At 43.8% G+C, this 17366-nt stretch overlaps 2 protein-coding genes across 8 annotated transcripts in view; one reads left to right on the top strand and one right to left on the bottom strand.

The window, feature by feature from the left end:
• The window catches only part of NAPB (NSF attachment protein beta), a 54337-nt gene extending 49343 nt beyond the window's left edge, over positions 1–4994 (top strand). For 5 of the 6 annotated variants that reach the window (XM_036321563.1, XM_036321565.1, XM_036321566.1 and 2 more), the window contains one exon: positions 636–4994. In XM_036321563.1, the coding sequence (XP_036177456.1) occupies positions 636–746 (111 nt within the window). In that variant the 3' untranslated portion in view covers positions 747–4994. The remainder of the gene's footprint in view (positions 1–635) is intronic. The other variant, XR_004969879.1, reaches the window with a different exon arrangement.
• A 2205-nt stretch (positions 4995–7199) lies between these two features.
• On the bottom strand, positions 7200–16384 carry GZF1 (GDNF inducible zinc finger protein 1). 2 transcript variants are annotated; one of them, XM_036321562.1, is made up of 7 exons: positions 16262–16288; positions 14720–14824; positions 12765–14156; positions 11286–11380; positions 9759–9926; positions 8663–8820; positions 7200–8262 (listed from the first exon to the last, which is right to left on the bottom strand). In XM_036321562.1, the coding sequence occupies exons 3-7, from the start codon at positions 14132–14134 to the stop codon at positions 7912–7914; spliced, it is 2142 nt and encodes a 713-aa protein (XP_036177455.1). In that variant the 5' UTR covers positions 14135–14156; positions 14720–14824; positions 16262–16288; the 3' UTR covers positions 7200–7911. The 2 variants fall into 2 exon arrangements, with proteins under 2 accessions (XP_036177455.1, XP_036177454.1); XM_036321561.1 differs by lacking the exon at positions 14720–14824 and having other exon boundaries at positions 16262–16384.
• Between the last annotated feature and the right edge of the window lie 982 nt (positions 16385–17366).

The following is a 17366-nucleotide window of genomic DNA, read 5'->3' as shown; positions in this document are numbered from 1 at the left end:
AACAAAGCAGTGAGAGTTTGCTATATTCCTGGCATAACATAAATGGAAGATTTTTTCTTTATATTCATCTATCTTCTGTTTTCCCATCTTTTGGCATCTTATGCCATTACTATATTTATCATGGCTTTGAAGCAGTGGTGGGAAGGAATGTTTTCCCATTTAACTTTTGCTGCAAAACCATTTACATTCTATTGAAGTCTTATTCTTTATTAATGTGTTGCAGTGAGTTAAAGGAATCCTGCTTCCATACATCCTGTCTCTGCAAATACCTTTTTTCTTGTTCAGTGAATATTGGAACACTTAATTTTCCATGTTCCCTTCTAAGTCTTATGCACGGTCTAATTTCCTTTGTTATATTAATTGTGATCTTCTTCCAATTATAAAGGCTGTTAGGGATTTTTGTCATCAGATGTTATATACAGAGCAATATAAAAGGCAGAGAAACTTGTTAATAGCTCCATCAAAATAGGCAGAGAATAATGAAAAAATAAAAAATTTTTAATGACTGTTATGAACTGGAATGAATAATTTTAAATGAAGAAAGTTGGTTGATTATCACTATTTAAGTTTAAACAGCTGCTTTATTTCAGTTGCATTTCCATAGATTAATTCCTGTTCCTTTAACCTTAAACTAGGTGAAGGAATTTGACTCAATATCTCGCTTGGATCAGTGGCTTACTACCATGTTGCTTCGTATCAAAAAGTCCATCCAAGGGGATGGAGAAGGAGACGGAGACCTAAAGTGAAACATTTATACGTCTTTGTGGCATGCAGCTAACTCCTTTTTAGTTCCTCTTAGGGCCAAGTGATCTTTATGGGATGCCCATTTAACGGCTTAGTTTTGTTGCACATGAACCAAACAATGCGTGTGTGTTTCTGTGTTTATATCACTGTTAAGCAAATGGATAAAAGAATCTCCTGTGCATATTGTGGGCGTGATGGGCTATTTCATGCTTGCCAGAGTCCCCAGAGTTTTCCGAGTACTACTTCAGAATTTTATTCTTGTTTGATATTTGCAGAGTCATGTTTAGTTTTGCCACATATTCTGTCCTTTTTCTTGGACTTGAGTATCTAACCCAATTTGCTCTAATCGCTGCTTTGCATACTCTCTGTAAATTTGCATCTGGATGTATTCTCTAAGTGTATGTATTTAGTTTAGGGTGGTTGTTAGGAATCAGTTGATGACTTTCTTTATTATAAATTTGTTGTTGTTATCTTGTGATTTTTTGATGATACTAATGACCAGTTTCTGCTTTTGACATTGTTCCCTATGCTAACATGCATGTGAAAATTCGGAACACAGGCCTGCCTGCGTCACTTAAACTTGCTTATGTGTGTGGATGTATGTCAAGGTGGGTTTGACTGCTTTGTATTTACACACACACAAATATATAAGATCTATGAGAAATGGAAATTTTCCTTTTCCTAGACCTGGTTCCACTTTTAGTTGGCGGGGAAATCCCATTCCTTATATTCGCATAAAGGTGGTGTAACTGGCATACCCCTTTCTCTTTATTTTCATGGTCATACTCTTTCCCACATTGAGATGCCTTCCTTTATGCCACAGTCATGCACATCCTCACTGGGGCCCAGAGATTATAAGTCAAAGAGTGAAAAGGGGTTTCAGTAATTTTATCCATTTATTGACCATGATGGGTTAGGTAGGGTATATATGGTACAGAGGCTTACTATATGCCTCCAACTAGCTTTTCAGGAGACTGTATTTTCTTCTTAGCTGATGGGATTGTTTTAGCTTTTGTATTTGAACTTTAAATTCTATCCTTTTATTTTACATAAGTGCTCTATTAATTTACGAACTTGACCCCTACCCATTATGTTACATGCTGACATTGTACTTAGACGTGATCTTGTTTTTTGAATCTCCTCTGTACATATTTTTTCTTATTAATTCTCACCCAAGGATATTTTTTCCCATTGATTTTTTTAGAGAGAGTGAATGGGGGGGGGGGGGGGCGCGGGAGAGAGAAACATTGATGTGAGAAAGACACATCAATTGGTTGCCTCCTACACGTGACACAACCAGGGCACGGGATCAAACCTGATACCCAGGTGTGTGCTCTAGATCAGGAATCAAACCCATGACCCTTTGGTGCGCTCTAACCACTGAGGGAAACTGTCCAGAGCTCCTCTGTGCATAGTTTTAGGCTTAAATGATTTATGTTTGATGTGCATTTGTTGCCATATATAGCCTGTTTTTTTTCCTGACTTGTGCTGCTCTCATTAATGACAGGTAATGAAATTTCCCATATTATGTTAGATAGTAACTAGTATTTAAATGATGTTTTCATTTTTGGGTGGCCCTCAACTGGAATTAATAGGCTTTGTTGGATAGAAGTAGAATGTGCCCAGACAAAGAGCTCAGTGAGGAAGAAGGTTTGGGGATGGTGAATGGGTTAACCTGGGGTGAAGGAGAAAGTAGCAGAAAAAGAAAAGGGCAGCCAAGGCCCAGCTGGGAGGCTGTTTCTCAGGTGGCTGAGGATTCCCTGGCTGTACCTGCAGAGTGATGTGTGCAGGGTGGGCTGATGGAGAGGAAGGCGTCATACTATCATCTGAGGCAGAGGGAATGGACCAGAAGACACGGGCACTCTGGCATTGGGTGCTGGAATCTGATAAGGATTTATTTTTTTCCTTAAAAGTCAGGGATTCTTAAAAGAAAGCTGGCTATTACAGTACAAATTTGGAATGGAGCTTGTTTGGTACTTTATTTCCTGTTGGACTCTCTTATGAAAATATTATAGAAAAGTGGGGTTTTGTTGCTTTATCTAATATATTCCATAACCATCCAACTGTGCTTTTGTAACAAGCTTTTTTCCAAATGCACTTTTGTGAAAGTGAGGCGTGGGGAGTGCTTTTGCAGCCCATGTCCTCTGGCCATAGGTCTGCCCATCTGAAGAGCATGTAAATCCCAGCCGGTCAACATGCTTCTTCCATCACTAGTTTAGAAAGTGTGTTTCCACTCTTTAAAAGAGCCTTCTGGTCTGACCACTTAAAAGTAAAAACTAAATGCTTTTGTTTTAAGGCAGTTCCATTTAGCTTTATCGTGATTCCTTAACAAACGCACCTGAACAAGAGGTATGGTTTTTAAAAAATTATATTGGTAACATTTTGTGATGTCAGTCAGGGACTTGCTGTTTTGAAATAAACAAGGATATCAGTGCCTAAGTTAAGAATTTTCAAATATTTCACACGAAAGAGTAAAAGTAACTGATGACTAGAACAGACTTGCTAGGTGAAAGGAAAAGGAGAGGGAGAAAATCCCATTAACAATATCCAAACTTCCTTCCTTCCTTCCTTGAAATGCTCCATTGTTGAATGTAGGGTAGTGCCGTGACACAGAGGCCCAAGGTATGTTCTCAGGATCTAGAGAATGTTATTTATGAACAAAATGTAACGACTGTTATGTTATAGTTCTTGTATTTTAGCAAATCGGGGTTTAGTTCATAGTCAAAATCAGTGGTGGCAACATTTTTATAGCTTCTGCGAGTTCCTTTTTTATTTAATGACTTAAAAACAGTATTTTTGCAGTTGACTGTGTGTGATGATGTCACTATAATCAAAGTGTGTGCATTTATTGTTTCCTCTGATACTGTGCGTTTAAAATATTCAAATGCAAACCTGTGGCTTCCTTTGGAGGGTTTGGCAGCACAGCATGCTGCCCGTGACCCACCTCCAGGGCCGTGCGTGCGGGGTCCTGCCTGCGAAGTTGAGCCGGTCACGGTGTTCTTTCCCATGCTCTCCGGTGGAGTATTGTATTATGGAAACTAACCATAAATCTACCTTAGCAGAAAAGAGTATGTATGTTTTGTGTGAACTTGTACAGTAAATAAAGTGGAAATTATGAGTAATATTTTTGACAGGTCTTTCCTACTACCTAAAGCTACACAAGTCACAAGTAGCTTCCTTTTCTTGAAGTTGTTCCTATAAGTTGAAGACAGTGAGCATTATTCTCTAGGTTCTTTGTCTATGCATTGAAATATAAGTTTGACTATGTTAAAATCTCTATTACTTGGTGGGAATTCAGGGCACTGTAATGGTTTTGGAAGCTGGGGGTTTACAAAAGAAGCCCTGGCTTTAGTGTGTTGATATAATCCGCAAAGTTTGCAGTGACTCTACGCCTCCCATTCTCATCCCGTTTAGCTGCCCTATTAAGGAGTGTTGGGCTACAGTCACTTGCAAAGTTGAGGATTGGTTCACAGAAAACTGCTAGGTGGGGGTGGGGATGAAGGAACCATGAAGCCCCTCAACTCTGTTGGCAGTGTGGGCATTTATTTACCTTTGCAGATACCTGTACAGGGTCAGCACATGCCCCTGGGGAAGGTTGAACCCCCCTGGCCACTCAGGCCACAAGTTCTATGGAGGAAGAGGGTGCCATGTGGGGAACTGTGGGTCAGCTCATCCCATCAAAGAGCAGTGTTATAGTCTGTGAGTATATTTACAACTTAAAGATAATTCAAACTAAATTTTGAAAAAAGAATGGTATAACAGGCCATCTTAGGAATCCTGAGAAGCTGTTGATCATTCAAGGTTAGTTTATCTCACAGTCATTATTTCCTAACAGAAAGAAGCCACAGTGATGGTTTAAAAACCTGGTTTTGCCAGCCTTGGTAAGAGTCCCTGTAAAATTGGCAAAGGTAAGTGTGTGGTTTCTGGGGCTTGGCTAGGTGACATGCTATTTGGTCCTCTGACCTGTCTTTGAAGCTTGCTCAGTCATACTGCCCCCATCTAGATAATAGTAACATGTGAACAAATGGTCCTTCACACAAGTGTCCTCCCGCCACTGAAATAATATGGTTACTTCAAGTTTCACACTGTCAAGTTTAATTAAAGGGACAATCACTCATTTTATCTCAAAAAATGTCCCTGGGTGCAAGGTATAAAATTTAACAGGTTAGGATTAAATTATAATCCATACTCAAATTTGTTGGTTTGGATTATCGATAGCAAAACCACATTTCTCTTAAAGTTACCTTTTTTAAAAAAAAAATATTTTATTGATTTTTTTACAGAGAGGAAGGGAGAGGGATAGAAGTTAGAAACATCGATGAGAGAGAAACATTGATCAGCTGCATCCTGCACACCCCCTACTGGGGATGTGCCCACAACCAAGGTACATGCCCTTGACTGGAATCGAACCTGGGACCTTTCAGTCCACAGGCTGACGCTCTATCCACTGAGCCAAACCAGTTAGGGTTAGTTTAAAGTTACCTTTAACAAAGGTCTTCTCCCACCACATGACCTATTTTTTCCCAAATTGTAACATAAAAGTTTTGGTAAAACCAAAGGCAGTAGAGGTCTTTGGAGTTCGGGCAGAGATTATTTCCCACACCATGGTTGGAAGGCACTAAATCACCTCACAATTGCCTGCCTGATGCTCGGAGAGTGGTCGGCAAACTGCGGCTCGGCAAACCGCGGCTCGTTGGCCCCTTGAGTGTGGCTCTTCCACAAAATTACCGACTTCTGCGCATGGGCCACGAAGTTTCAATCGCACTGTACGTGCGCGCCAGCACGTGGTATTTTGTGGAAGAGCCACACTAAGGGGCCAAAGAGCCGCATGTGGCTCGCGAGCTGCGGTTTGCCAACCACGGCTCTAGGAGAAGCAGTGCCAACACCAAGGGCACTTCCTAACCGTGGCGTTAGGACTGACATGGTGAGGCAGTAGCTTGCTTCACTCCGGGAGGCTGTACTTGGATTAAGAGAAATAGGGGTAGATTCCCACAAACCCTCAATGATGAGTCTTCCAGTTTTCAGAGTTCTGTTCTCAGATGCAGCTTTACCCTCCTGGGAAGCAGACAAAGAAGTACATATACTGAAGTGTCCATGATGCAACTTAAACATGACATTGAAGAAACCAGTCCATTTACACACTCCACAGTGCCAGCTGCACAGGTTACTTCTACATAAGCAGAGGGTAGTGTTACTTACCACCAGGCCTTTTATTCCTAGAGAATTAATGTGCAGTCCACATGGTTATAACTAAAGAGATTACTCCTAAGACTATAACCTTGATTTTAAACTTCATTATCCATGACATTAAGGAAATTATACTTCTTTCTATTTACAGAGCCTACATTTTAATAATGGGGGAAAAACTTCAGACTTGCAAAACTATTTTACAAAGCAAACGTTTATTAACACAGTAAACGATTTTTTTTGTAGAATTTCTAAAGAAACCAAGACAAAAATTCTAGTAGGTAGCAAAATAATCTATTATTTAAATTCCTTCTCATTAAAATGACTTTACTCCATGAAACAGTACATCAGTTGGCCAATTCATTCTCTTACCAAGAATAAAATGGTTGTATGACAGTTTTTTGTTACTGTTGTTCTGTAAACACAACTAGGATATGTTGTCATAACTGTATTTGAAGTAGTTAAGTACTGCTGTGTTATCAGCACCTAAACAACTTATAGTGGCTTTAGTATGTAACATGTCACAAACTAGAAAATAAGCACATAGGAAGAAAGTCTCTCATTAGTTCCTGGCATAGTACAGCTGTGTTCATCCTGGAACTTATGGATAAGTTCTTTCTCTTAGAACTTTTCTCAAAAATTAAAGTGTTTCACAGCAAGTCAATAAATTAAAATGTAGAAAAATTGGTAAACAAAAGACTTTAAGGTTGTTTAAATTAAGTTTAGGGTTACATATGAGTCACGGCTACATACAAAAGCCACTGGAACCAAGAATCAAACTTAGCAAATACAGCAGAATTATCTTTTCATTGTAAAGTCCAGCATGAGACAGCCGAAGGAGCATTTAAGACAAGTATTGGTTCTTCACAATCTACTCTTAAGGCATAATCAATGATGTGTGCCAAGGCTTTTGGTCCCTTCTGCTATATTCTCGCATACTCCCGAGGAAACAAAGGTGTGACATTTACCTGCCTGTTTCTAGCTCTTGATTTGGCAATGAGAAAGTTCTGATTTTCTGAAAATCTTGAAAATTAAATCAGAAAAAACAGGCAGAAATACTAATACTCTGTGCTCTAAGATTAGCCACAATCACCTCATTGCTACTCGTCAGTAAAATGACTACATAAGTTTCAAGTGTTCTAAAGCCTCTTGCTTAATTTTTCGTACCTCTGCAAAAAGAAAAAGAAAATACTAGTTTGCTCCTAAAATCTTTGGTAGGACAGCTTTTACCTTATCAGATTTTTAGGAATGAAAATGAACAGCCACATTTCATTTCAAAAGCTACTTTATGACAAATTTCCTAGCTGCACATATGCTGTGAGTAGAGGCTATACTAAACTATTTTGCAGGTGTTCAATTTGTCATTCCTTTATTTAGTGCGGGGCTGGGGGAGTAGAAAGGGGTGAATGCAGTAATTCATCTCTTCAGTTCAAGGGTACTTAGAGCAAATCTGATTTGCTTCAATTCGGCAGGAAAGAAACAATTAAAAATATATGGCCCCAGTTTTATTTCAGTTGGTAGAAAACTATCTTTAAAGTATCAGAGAAATACACCCACATGGAAATATAAGGCAGGCTGAGAGACTAGGGAGACCATTAAAAGCAATTTCATGAGCTGGATCAATGCTGTGTACTCTATTAAGGTAAATAGTTAAGCTTCATAAACATCAAGACAATCAAGCATTAGAATGATGAATGCCTATAACAGCCTACACCAGAATTAAGTGAGATTATGTTAACTGCCTTATGTGTTGATAAAGTGTAGCTGAGGTCGTGCAGATCAGGATTTTTAAGGGGAAGCTTCAAAAATGCTTTGATAAAAGCGTGCAAGTTATCAGAAATTGTGGAAAATGAGAAGCCATTCTTGAATGCCCACTTCTTTGCCTACGGACGGTTCTTTATCTTGGCTCCTGATACATCACCTTGCACACACTGTCACACGAGATGCAGGATGGGGCCTGCTTGGCGGGTCACTTCAAGCTCACTCCATGCTGGTCAGTGAGTGAAGTTGTGTGGGCATCAAGTCTGTCTGTGGTGTCAGCTCACTAAGCTCACTGATGGTGGTGGCCAGCAGAGCATCCTGGGATACCACAGAATTGTCCGACTTGCAGGCTGTGTTGGCAGAACTATTCTCATGCACAGTAGATACGCTGCCTGGGACTGTGGCCAGGTTGTGAAAATGGTTATTTTCAGCAAAAGACAGCAATTTATCTGAAAGTTTGGATGATGCATATTCTTCATCAGGCTGTTCAGTCTTATGCCCTTCATCATTCTTGGGTGAGCCATCTACAATAACAAGGAAGGACTTCCATGGTGTATTCTTGTCATGAACCTACAAATCAAACACAAAAGTCACCAAATGTGTCTGAACAAATATCTGTAAATCATCCAATTCTACTTACTTATTAAATACATCTGTTAAAACAATAGTCTCTCTTCAATTTAAGTTTCTACGGCAGCAATGTCTTTACTAATTGCCAAGTATCTTTCTGCCACTGCTGTCACTGTTAGAACGTGTTTACCATGGATTGTGCCTTCCTGGACCTCAAGATTTAGTTCTTTACTTCATTCACACTATGAATGTGCTCACTGCAGACAAAACTTCAGGAAGAAAATACCTGTTGTCTGTCTTCTATAACCAGCTTATGGAACACCAGGCATTTCTTACTGTCTAGGGTTTTGCATACCTAGGGACCAGCAATTTGTCATTCTTAAGCCACACTGTTGCTTACTGAGGTGTGCCTCCGGAGAGTGGACTTGTCAGTAAATGTCCTTCCACATGCGTTACACATGAACGGCTTCTCTCCCGTGTGGATCCGATGGTGACGCTGGAGAGCGTTGAGCTGGGTGAACTGCTTACCACACTGGTCACAACAATAGGGACGTTCGCCTGAGACGGGAAGAGAGGAAAACTGGTTGATCTCTTTAGCCTGGTGTATATAATTTTGAATAAAATGTGGAGTAATGCTGTTTGTATACCACTAGGAAGTGTCAGCATTCCACCATAAGGATGATCAGTGGAGGGTCAACTGACAGGTACAAACCACCTCTACACAGGTTTCCAAAGTCGTGTTCCCATGAAACCTTTTGTAAGCCAAAACGGCATAAAATGAAGAGTATCCCTCACATTCTGAAAGTTCATGTCACACTTTTTCCGGTTAGTGAAAACAGGAGTGAATGTAGGTCTCTTGTGAAAACAAAGGGGCCTAATGTGAACTTTTGGAAGGGGGATACCTGTAATACCAAGAGTATGGCCTACACTAAAACAGCCAAAATCCATACTTGTAGCTCATATTCTATCTATAGAAATTTTACCTATTCCCATAGTAATCTATAATAATAAAAGCATAATATGCTAATTAGACCGGACGACCTTCCGGACGAAAGCTGGGGCTGCAAGGGAAGCCTGGGTCCTGAGTGCCTGCCGGCGGCCAGCCAAAAGGAAGCCCAGGTCCCAGGTGCCAGAGGGAAGCCGGTGCTGGCAGCTGGGGGAAGGAAGGCCTACTCTTGCATGGATTTCGTGCATCGGGCCTCTAGCGGAATATAAAATTCCCAAGTCCCACAACTGAATTTGTATGCATGTATATATACACTGATATGTATAGATTATCCCTGATTTTAATCTGAAAGTGGCAAAATGTTCACATATCCATACCTTTTCAGTTTCTCAGAGCCAGAAACTAAAAATTCAAAAATTTAAAAATGCTATTATGACACACAAAAGTTTATCCTAAAGCTAAATTCCAAGTTCTCCAGTAAGTTAAAAACCTTTGGGATATTTTTTCTTGGCACACTGAACTCCCTTCTCCAGTGACGTTCCAGCCATACCTGTGTGGACTTTAATATGCTGGTAAAGTGAATTCCGTTGGGCAAAAGTCCTGAAACAAACTTCACATTTAAAGGGTTTGGATCCAGTATGGATTCTATTGTGATGTTTTAAATACTCCTTAGAAGCAAAACTCTTGCCACATGTTTCACACATAAAAGGTCTTTCACCTACATGAAAAGATGAAACAAAAAGTTAGAAATAACAGACACAGAAACATACAGGAAGAGTGGGTCCAATCTCTAAAATCCATATGAATTCCAAAAGCGCAGGCAGCCTGCTGTCATAAAATGTCTAGCCATGTAAGATGCTTACTACCTGCTGAAAGTTGGTGTAAAATCCCAAAGAAGAAATAAGAGATAGGCCAGCCAGCTCACATTTTAGAAATTTATACAACTTGTTTGGAGAAATTAAGATTTTTTTCTCAAAGAAGCACTGCTATTGATCTTTTACAGAATAAAAGTCCCTCTTTTATTGTGTAGTTTGAATCCTTTGATTCTACAAATCAGATTCATCTGATCAGGTGTACCCCTGATTTCACAAACATCAAAATAACAATACTGGGTTTAATAAAATCTGAATATATTAATATTTTCATCAAATGATTGATTCTAAATCCTTCAATGTAACCTGACTTCATCTCTACTCCTAACCATCCATTCAACACCAATTCTGCTGCTTACATTTTACAATCTAGTAATTCATATCATTAAATGACTCATGTCTGTCTCACTTGCATTTGAACTTAAGGATCATATGACAGAGTTTAGAAGTAAAAATTTAGAAATACAAATAAGGAACTGAGCATGATAACTACAGTATAGAGCAGGTTCTGTATACTTTGTGTCATAAACAGTTTTCTGAATCTCAGGGTTACTATGCTGAATCAGAATAAAGCCAATTTAAATTTTGTCCCTCACATAATAAAATCCTATCACAAAATTTTAGGAACTGGAAATAAGATCATTCCACCACCTTAATACATCATATAGCTATTTTCTAGTCTTCTGTACAGGAGTTCAATATAGTTGGGATTCACTGTGTACTTTTCAAGTCAATATGCAAGTACAGGTGTTTTTCATAATATTCAGAGCCCTCAGCCCAAATGGCCAGTGGGTGAGCGTAGAGTTTTTAATTTACTAAACTACTGTGACTGGACAATCAGGTTGTTTCTAATGCTTTCTTATTAGAAATAGCAAGAAGGAAAATAGAGCTTTTCCCATATGCTGAACAATCTCTTTAGGACAGACTCCTGAAAATAGAATTTGGAGCTAAGGCAGCAGGAACTATTTCATACCTTTTTGATACCTAAGTCGCACATGCCAGTTCCTACTGCGAAGTACCAGTATGCAAAAGGCCATCACCAAAGCATATTTTATTTATTTGTTTTTGCTCACTTTTTAAATGGGAAAGCTAATTCCTGGCTTTAACCTGTACTAGTTTGGTAGATGCCAACTTCTAAATTAATAAACTGCAGTTTCCTTCTACAGCTAGGCAAGACATTCAATCACAACAGCAGGAGTATTTACCTGTGTGACACCTTTTATGATAAATCAGCATGTGGTTCTGAGTGAATCTTGCACCACATTCATCACAGACAAAAGGTTTTTCCCCTGTATGAATTCTGAAAGTACAACATTCAGATGATAACTTAGGATGTATCTCAAACCTCGCTTTGCAATACAATTTCCACACTAACCTGAAAGATACTTTGTTCAAGGAGACCTGATGAGAATGATTGGAGTGAAAGGTGAAGAGACCCATAATCTTCTTCCTCAAATCTGCGTCCACACAAGGCCAGCTAACTGCGATGCGCTGCCCAGTAAGACACCGAATGTCCACCCACACCTGTCTTGGGGTTTATGTTGTACAGCCCATCCAGAGACCGTGCCTTTACATATTTTTAAAAACACTACAGAGCATTGTGTAATATCTCTAAAGTTTCCTTATTCAGAATAATCAACCACAAACACCATAGGAACTATTGCTATGAAGAACCACATAGCCAAAAAATTAACTATCATTTCCTAGTATGTGTAACATAACCAGTCTAGAAAGAACTGTTCTCAAAATGCTGAAGAAACCTGGTTCCAAAAATGCATATTCATTTTAATTTCACAAATGGTATGAAGTAGCTATCAACCACAATTTACTGAGCACTTCCTAATAAGCCAGGTTTTTAAACTTGTTATATACAGTAAAAAGATGAACACCAAACTACTTCCCCACAGACCAGCCGAAGTTTGAGGGCAGATCTAGAATAGGGTAGAAAACTGCTTATCTGGATTGGAAGCATAAATACTGAGCACCATAAGGAAATTTATTTAAAAATAGTATCACCTACAGTACAAAAGTTAAGCAGAAAACACTGTCCATCCTAATTCTGGAGTTTAGACTAACCAGTGGCACAGTTTCCAAGCCCGGAGACCAAACATGATCAGAGAAGTGTCCTGAAGCCCTAAAAATGTCATCTCCCTGAGGTCATTACTGAGACTGTGGGACCAGGATGGTCACAAGCCGAAATTCTAAATAAGTCAAGAAAAGAAAAATACAGGTTATTAGCATCAGGTGTGGTGGGAAGTGTGCCTCTGGGAGTGGGAGAGCCCTGGCCTCCAGTACATGCCAGCCAAGATCTGCAGGACCTGGCATGTTCAGCAGCTGTCGGCCACCCTGGTTCTGGGTCCTCTTCTGCACTGTGACCACAGACAGGAGGAGCTGGGAGGTCCTCATCAGCCCAAGGCCTATAGGAACACTAGGGGATTTCTGTTGTAGAACAAGACCACCTCCTAACATCTCAACCCAGAAAGAATTCAATGATATCTCAAAACAGCCCCCAAACCTCTAGAGGGAACAAGTTATGAAATGAAATGTAGCCACACTGGTCCAAATCCTAGAACTACTTCAATTTCTGACACGCATTTTAAGAAAATTAAGCCACATTCCGGAAAAAACATTTTGAGAGGGTTTCTGCTTTCCCACACCAGGCAGCTGGAGCCAGGTCCACGTACCTCATGTGGGTCTTCAGTGCCGAGGGCTGTGAGAACTTGGCCTCACACTCGGTGCAGCCGTAGGGCTTGTGGCCGGTGTGTGTCCGCTCGTGGAGCCGCAGGGCCGTCTTGGAGCTCAGGCCCTTGCCGCACTGCTGGCACTGGTGCCGCTCGCCACCCCCCTCGTGAACCTGCACCACGTGCCGCTTGACGTCCTTCTTCCTCTTGAATTTCTTCCCGCAGAGCTCACATGGGAAGTGGCGCTCACTGCTGTGGACGTGGCGCTGGTGGCTCTTCAGGTTGCAGCGGTTGGCGAAGGTCTGGCCACAGGTGTCACAGCGGTGAATCACCTCCGTGGCCACACCGTGATGGTGCCTGATATGCTTCAGGAAGCTCTTCTCATACAGAAAGGCCTTTTCGCAGATGGTACACTTAAAGTTGCTCTTCCTCTTCTCCTCCTCCTCCCCCTCCTCCCCTTCCTCCTCCTCCTCTTCTTCACCCACCTGCCCTGCCTTCTGCAGCACCTCCCCGACCTCCACTCCAGCACTGAAATCCTCACTTTTTGTCACTGGCTCATCCTCGATCCCCACAGTGTCTGGGCTGGGGTCTTGGGTACACCCGTAGTCCCCCACATCATCCTCAGCACTTTTCTGCTGCTCTCGGAGTCTTCTTGTGTATTTCTTTTTAGGAATTTCCACAAATACCTTTCTGCCAGCCAGCCTTCCACTAGCTCTTCTGACTTTGGGGTAGGAAGGCTTAACTCCATCTTTCTTCTTGTCTGGTTTTTCTTTGGACTTCTTTGGGGACAGATCTGGCAACGTACCGTTGCTGATTCTCTGCACTGGAGGAGCTAAGGAGGCCACAAGGCCATTGGTGAAAGGACTGTCCACGGCCACACTTGCCCCAGTGTCAGAAGTAACACTGCCTTGGGAGCCACTGCTCCCTTCCACCTCCTGAGACTCGGAGAAACTCTGCAACTCCAAAAGCACTGACTCTAACATCTGTTTCTTTAATTGAAAACAAGTTTCTGATAAGTCCAAACATTTTAGCTTCTCAGCCATTTCCAGCATTCGCTGCACCCGATCTTCTTCCACCTGTACCTTTGCGGTGTAGACAAACTCAAGAAATGAAGCAAAGTCAACCACTTGCACTTCATGTAAGTAGACAGTCCTAGTACCATCCATAGTCTTCTCATTAAGGAACATTTCCTTAAAAAATTTGCTGGTGGCTGCCAGCACCGCCTTATGGGCCATGAATTCTTCTCGGACACCCTGGTACTCCACGCTCACAGTGACGTCACACAGGTGGCCCAGAAGGCGTAGTTGATGCATTTCATGCAGAAGGTTAACTGGTGAGGATTTGGATTCCAGCAGAACTGCACCACTTTCCATGTTTCTTCTTTCCAAAAACAGCCTTGAAAACAAAAACAAGAATTATTTCATGCATAAGCAATTACTGAGGTAAAAGGTTTAAAAATTAATGAGGGTTATTTCCGTTCTTTAGATGATACAAACTTATTCACAACCTAAACCTAACTTTTCTCATGTAAAGTTTGAAATCACACTTCACTTTAGCAGTTTTCCGAAGTCCTGGAGTACCTTCATAAGATAATATTTGCATGAAAAAAATAGCATATTGCTAAGGTTTCCCCAAGGATAAACATGAATGCTTAAAACTATAATTAATGAAATGCAGTAAATTTTCTAGTTCATTTTCTAATTTGCGTATAGAGACCCGAAACTAACAATTTATGGCAACAATTTATGTCCAGTTCTTTGATCAGGAAACCAAACCAAACAAAACACATGCCCTCACTATCTGGGAACGAACCTGAGAAGAGAATCATGTCTGCCTTTGAAGACAACCAAATAATAATAAAATAAAAAAAACTACTTTCATGGGAAAACTTCATGGAAATGCAGTCCACAATCCATGACCATTTCCAACACCCCTAAAATCCAGGCAATTTGAATTACCATTATTCTACTGAAGTAAGGCAAGTGCCACAGCTTTCACCTTGAGCAGGTAACTTCTCTGACCTTAGTTCTGTCCTCTGTAGAGGCTGGCGGGCTGTTGCGAGGCTTCGGGGAGTACAAACATGTCAAATGCTTACGCCGGAGACTCGTTAGCTAGTTACCTGCTTCCCATGCAGCAGGCCCCGGCGCTATCATCCCTATTTCACAGACGAGGAAGGAACTAACAAGGCACCGGGAAGTGGTGGGGCTGGGACTTGACGCCTGAGCCTGGCGGGAGTCTGGACAGTGAGCCTGCTCAGCACACCCCCCACCTCAGCCTTGCCAAATGCAAAGAGCTGCTCTCACTCCCTGCGTCTGTCCACCGCGTGGGCACACCCCTTCCCCAGGGCTCCTCTCCTTGCTCTCCTTGGTACCCCACACCACCTTGGGTGGTTCTTTCTGCTTGGCCGGTCCTCCTCTCACCTAAGACTCCCTGAATGTTTTCTCCTTCGGGTCCGCCCCCACCTTCTACTCTTGAATCTCCCTCCTCTTCCAAGTCCCTTTGGTTCCTACATCTCCACCCACCCGCCTTCCTTCTAACCTTCTTCAGCCAGGTCTTAGGTGTCCCCTCAGACTCCATGTGTCTGCAGCAGAACTTTCCTCGTCTCCCCTGAAAACCAGCCTCACTTCCCCAGTCCCATCAGTGATACCTGCCCCCCCCCCCAACACGAAAAACGGCTGCGTCTGAGGTTTAGCTGTGAAAAGGACATGTGCGGGAGCTGAGCAGTCACCTGAGGGAGACTGCACAGTAAGCTGAGAAAACCGATCACCCCTAATCAAGGCTGTAGGAGGGGGACGTGGGGGGCGGAACACCAACACGCGGACTGGGCGGTCAGCCCCAACGCCGGGCGAAACCGCAGAGGACGGCTCTCGCAGCCTCCTGCCCAGACGCACCAGCAGCCCCCGCTTTCCCCAAACTCGTGTGGGCCCGACCCCTGAGCAGATGTGCGAACTCACAGGGCGGCCTGATGCTGACTTCCAAGTCAAAGTAGTTTCTGAGCACCATTTCCCAGTTTGCCCGCGCAGGGAATGGGAAGCAGGGATCACGCAACAAAGATGTTTCGGCTTGAGGGGCAGCGGCACCTCCCAGTGTAAGTGGCCGGCACCCTGGCAGCACCTCCGTCCCCGGGCATCGCCTACCTCGGCCGCTCTCTGAGGTCCGCGGCTTTCCAGCCGGGCCGAGCCCGAGTGGGCACCGCACCCGACAGCGCCCACCCCGGACCCTCCCCAGCGAGCTCGCTGCCGGCGCACGGCTGCCCCTCGGCCCCTCCAACCCCCACATTCCCAAGGACACCCGGCCCCAGCGGCGGCCGGACCCGGTGCCTGCTGCGCCGCACGTAGACACCGGGCCCGCGCGATCGGGCCTGTTCCCGTCGCCCGGCCGCGCCCGCCGCCCGGCTCCTGCAACCCTGCGGGCCGCCGCTCCTTCGGGATGGGCCCGCGCGGACAACCGGGAGACAGCGGCTGGAAGGAGACTGGCGGGCGGGTGGGGCAACTACTCACCTCCCTGCCGCCGCCGCCACCGCCGCGCGTCCGCTCTTCCAGGCCCGCGGGGCAGGCCCGCCTGCTGGGCGGGGCGCGGCGCGGCACCGGCTCGGGCGCCGCCGATTGGCCGCCTCCGGTCCCGCCCCTTCCCCTCCCTGGCCCGGCCCCTCGCGGGGCTGCGGCGGGACCTACGCGCCCACGTCCTCCTGCGAAGGCCGACCGGCCAGAGTTACGTAGTCCGACGTATACTGGGGTCCGGCATCCTGCGAGCGGGGCACGATTGCGTCACTGGCCCGAGGCCAAGATCTGCGCCTGCGCAGAAGGCAGCAACGGCGGCGATGCGACTGTGACTCGAGGGCGGTGCTGGCAGCCCCGGAGGTCACGTGAGGAGCGGGGGCGCGTTGTTCTATTTAAGTCCGACCCAGCTGCTGGCCCACGGTACCGGCAGCCTGCGTGCTGCACGTGGCCAGGCCTGGCTTCGCCTCTGAGAAGGGGGATCAGAGATGAGGGCCACGGTCCTCCAACCAGGTACTGGGAAGGGGCAGGCGCCCTGCGGCAGTCCTCGGGCTGGCGGACAGCGAACAAAGCTCCCCTCGCTTGGGCGGGCGCCTGCTCGGTTGCGGACATCCTTCCCTCGGATTGCGTGATTGTCCCGGGAGCCCCCAGCCAAGCACAAGACTTGATTGGTCATTATGGAACTTCCCCCAAAGACCCATCAGCTTCGCAGTGGAAAACAATTTATGCCCTACCAGTCTTTGAATCCTTCAGCTCCAAACCTTGTTGCTTCCACCCATTTGTTTGCAATTATAATAAAAACCCCGTTTTGCAAAACTCGGCGGGACTCAAGCTTCGAGTTAATTCTGACCCTAGGTCCTGCTCCTAGCCACTGCTAAATAAAGCCTTGCTCTCATGTCCTCCTGTACTATGGGAACAACCTATTCACCCACAAGGAAACCACTGAGTAATTTATGATACATCAGCCATGCACTGATTTATTATGTAGTCATTAAAATAACGTTTAAAAACGTTCAGTGGAACTTGTAATTATTTCACAATATATATGAATATCAAACTATCCTGTTGTACATTTTTAAAAATACTGTTTTGTCAATTATACGTCAAT

Source organism: Myotis myotis, unplaced genomic scaffold (assembly GCF_014108235.1).
Source record: "Myotis myotis isolate mMyoMyo1 unplaced genomic scaffold, mMyoMyo1.p scaffold_m19_p_9, whole genome shotgun sequence".
NCBI classification, from domain to species: Eukaryota; Metazoa; Chordata; class Mammalia; order Chiroptera; family Vespertilionidae; genus Myotis; species Myotis myotis.
Note: the sequence above shows the minus strand (reverse complement) of the source record. Positions and strands in the feature narration are given on the sequence as shown.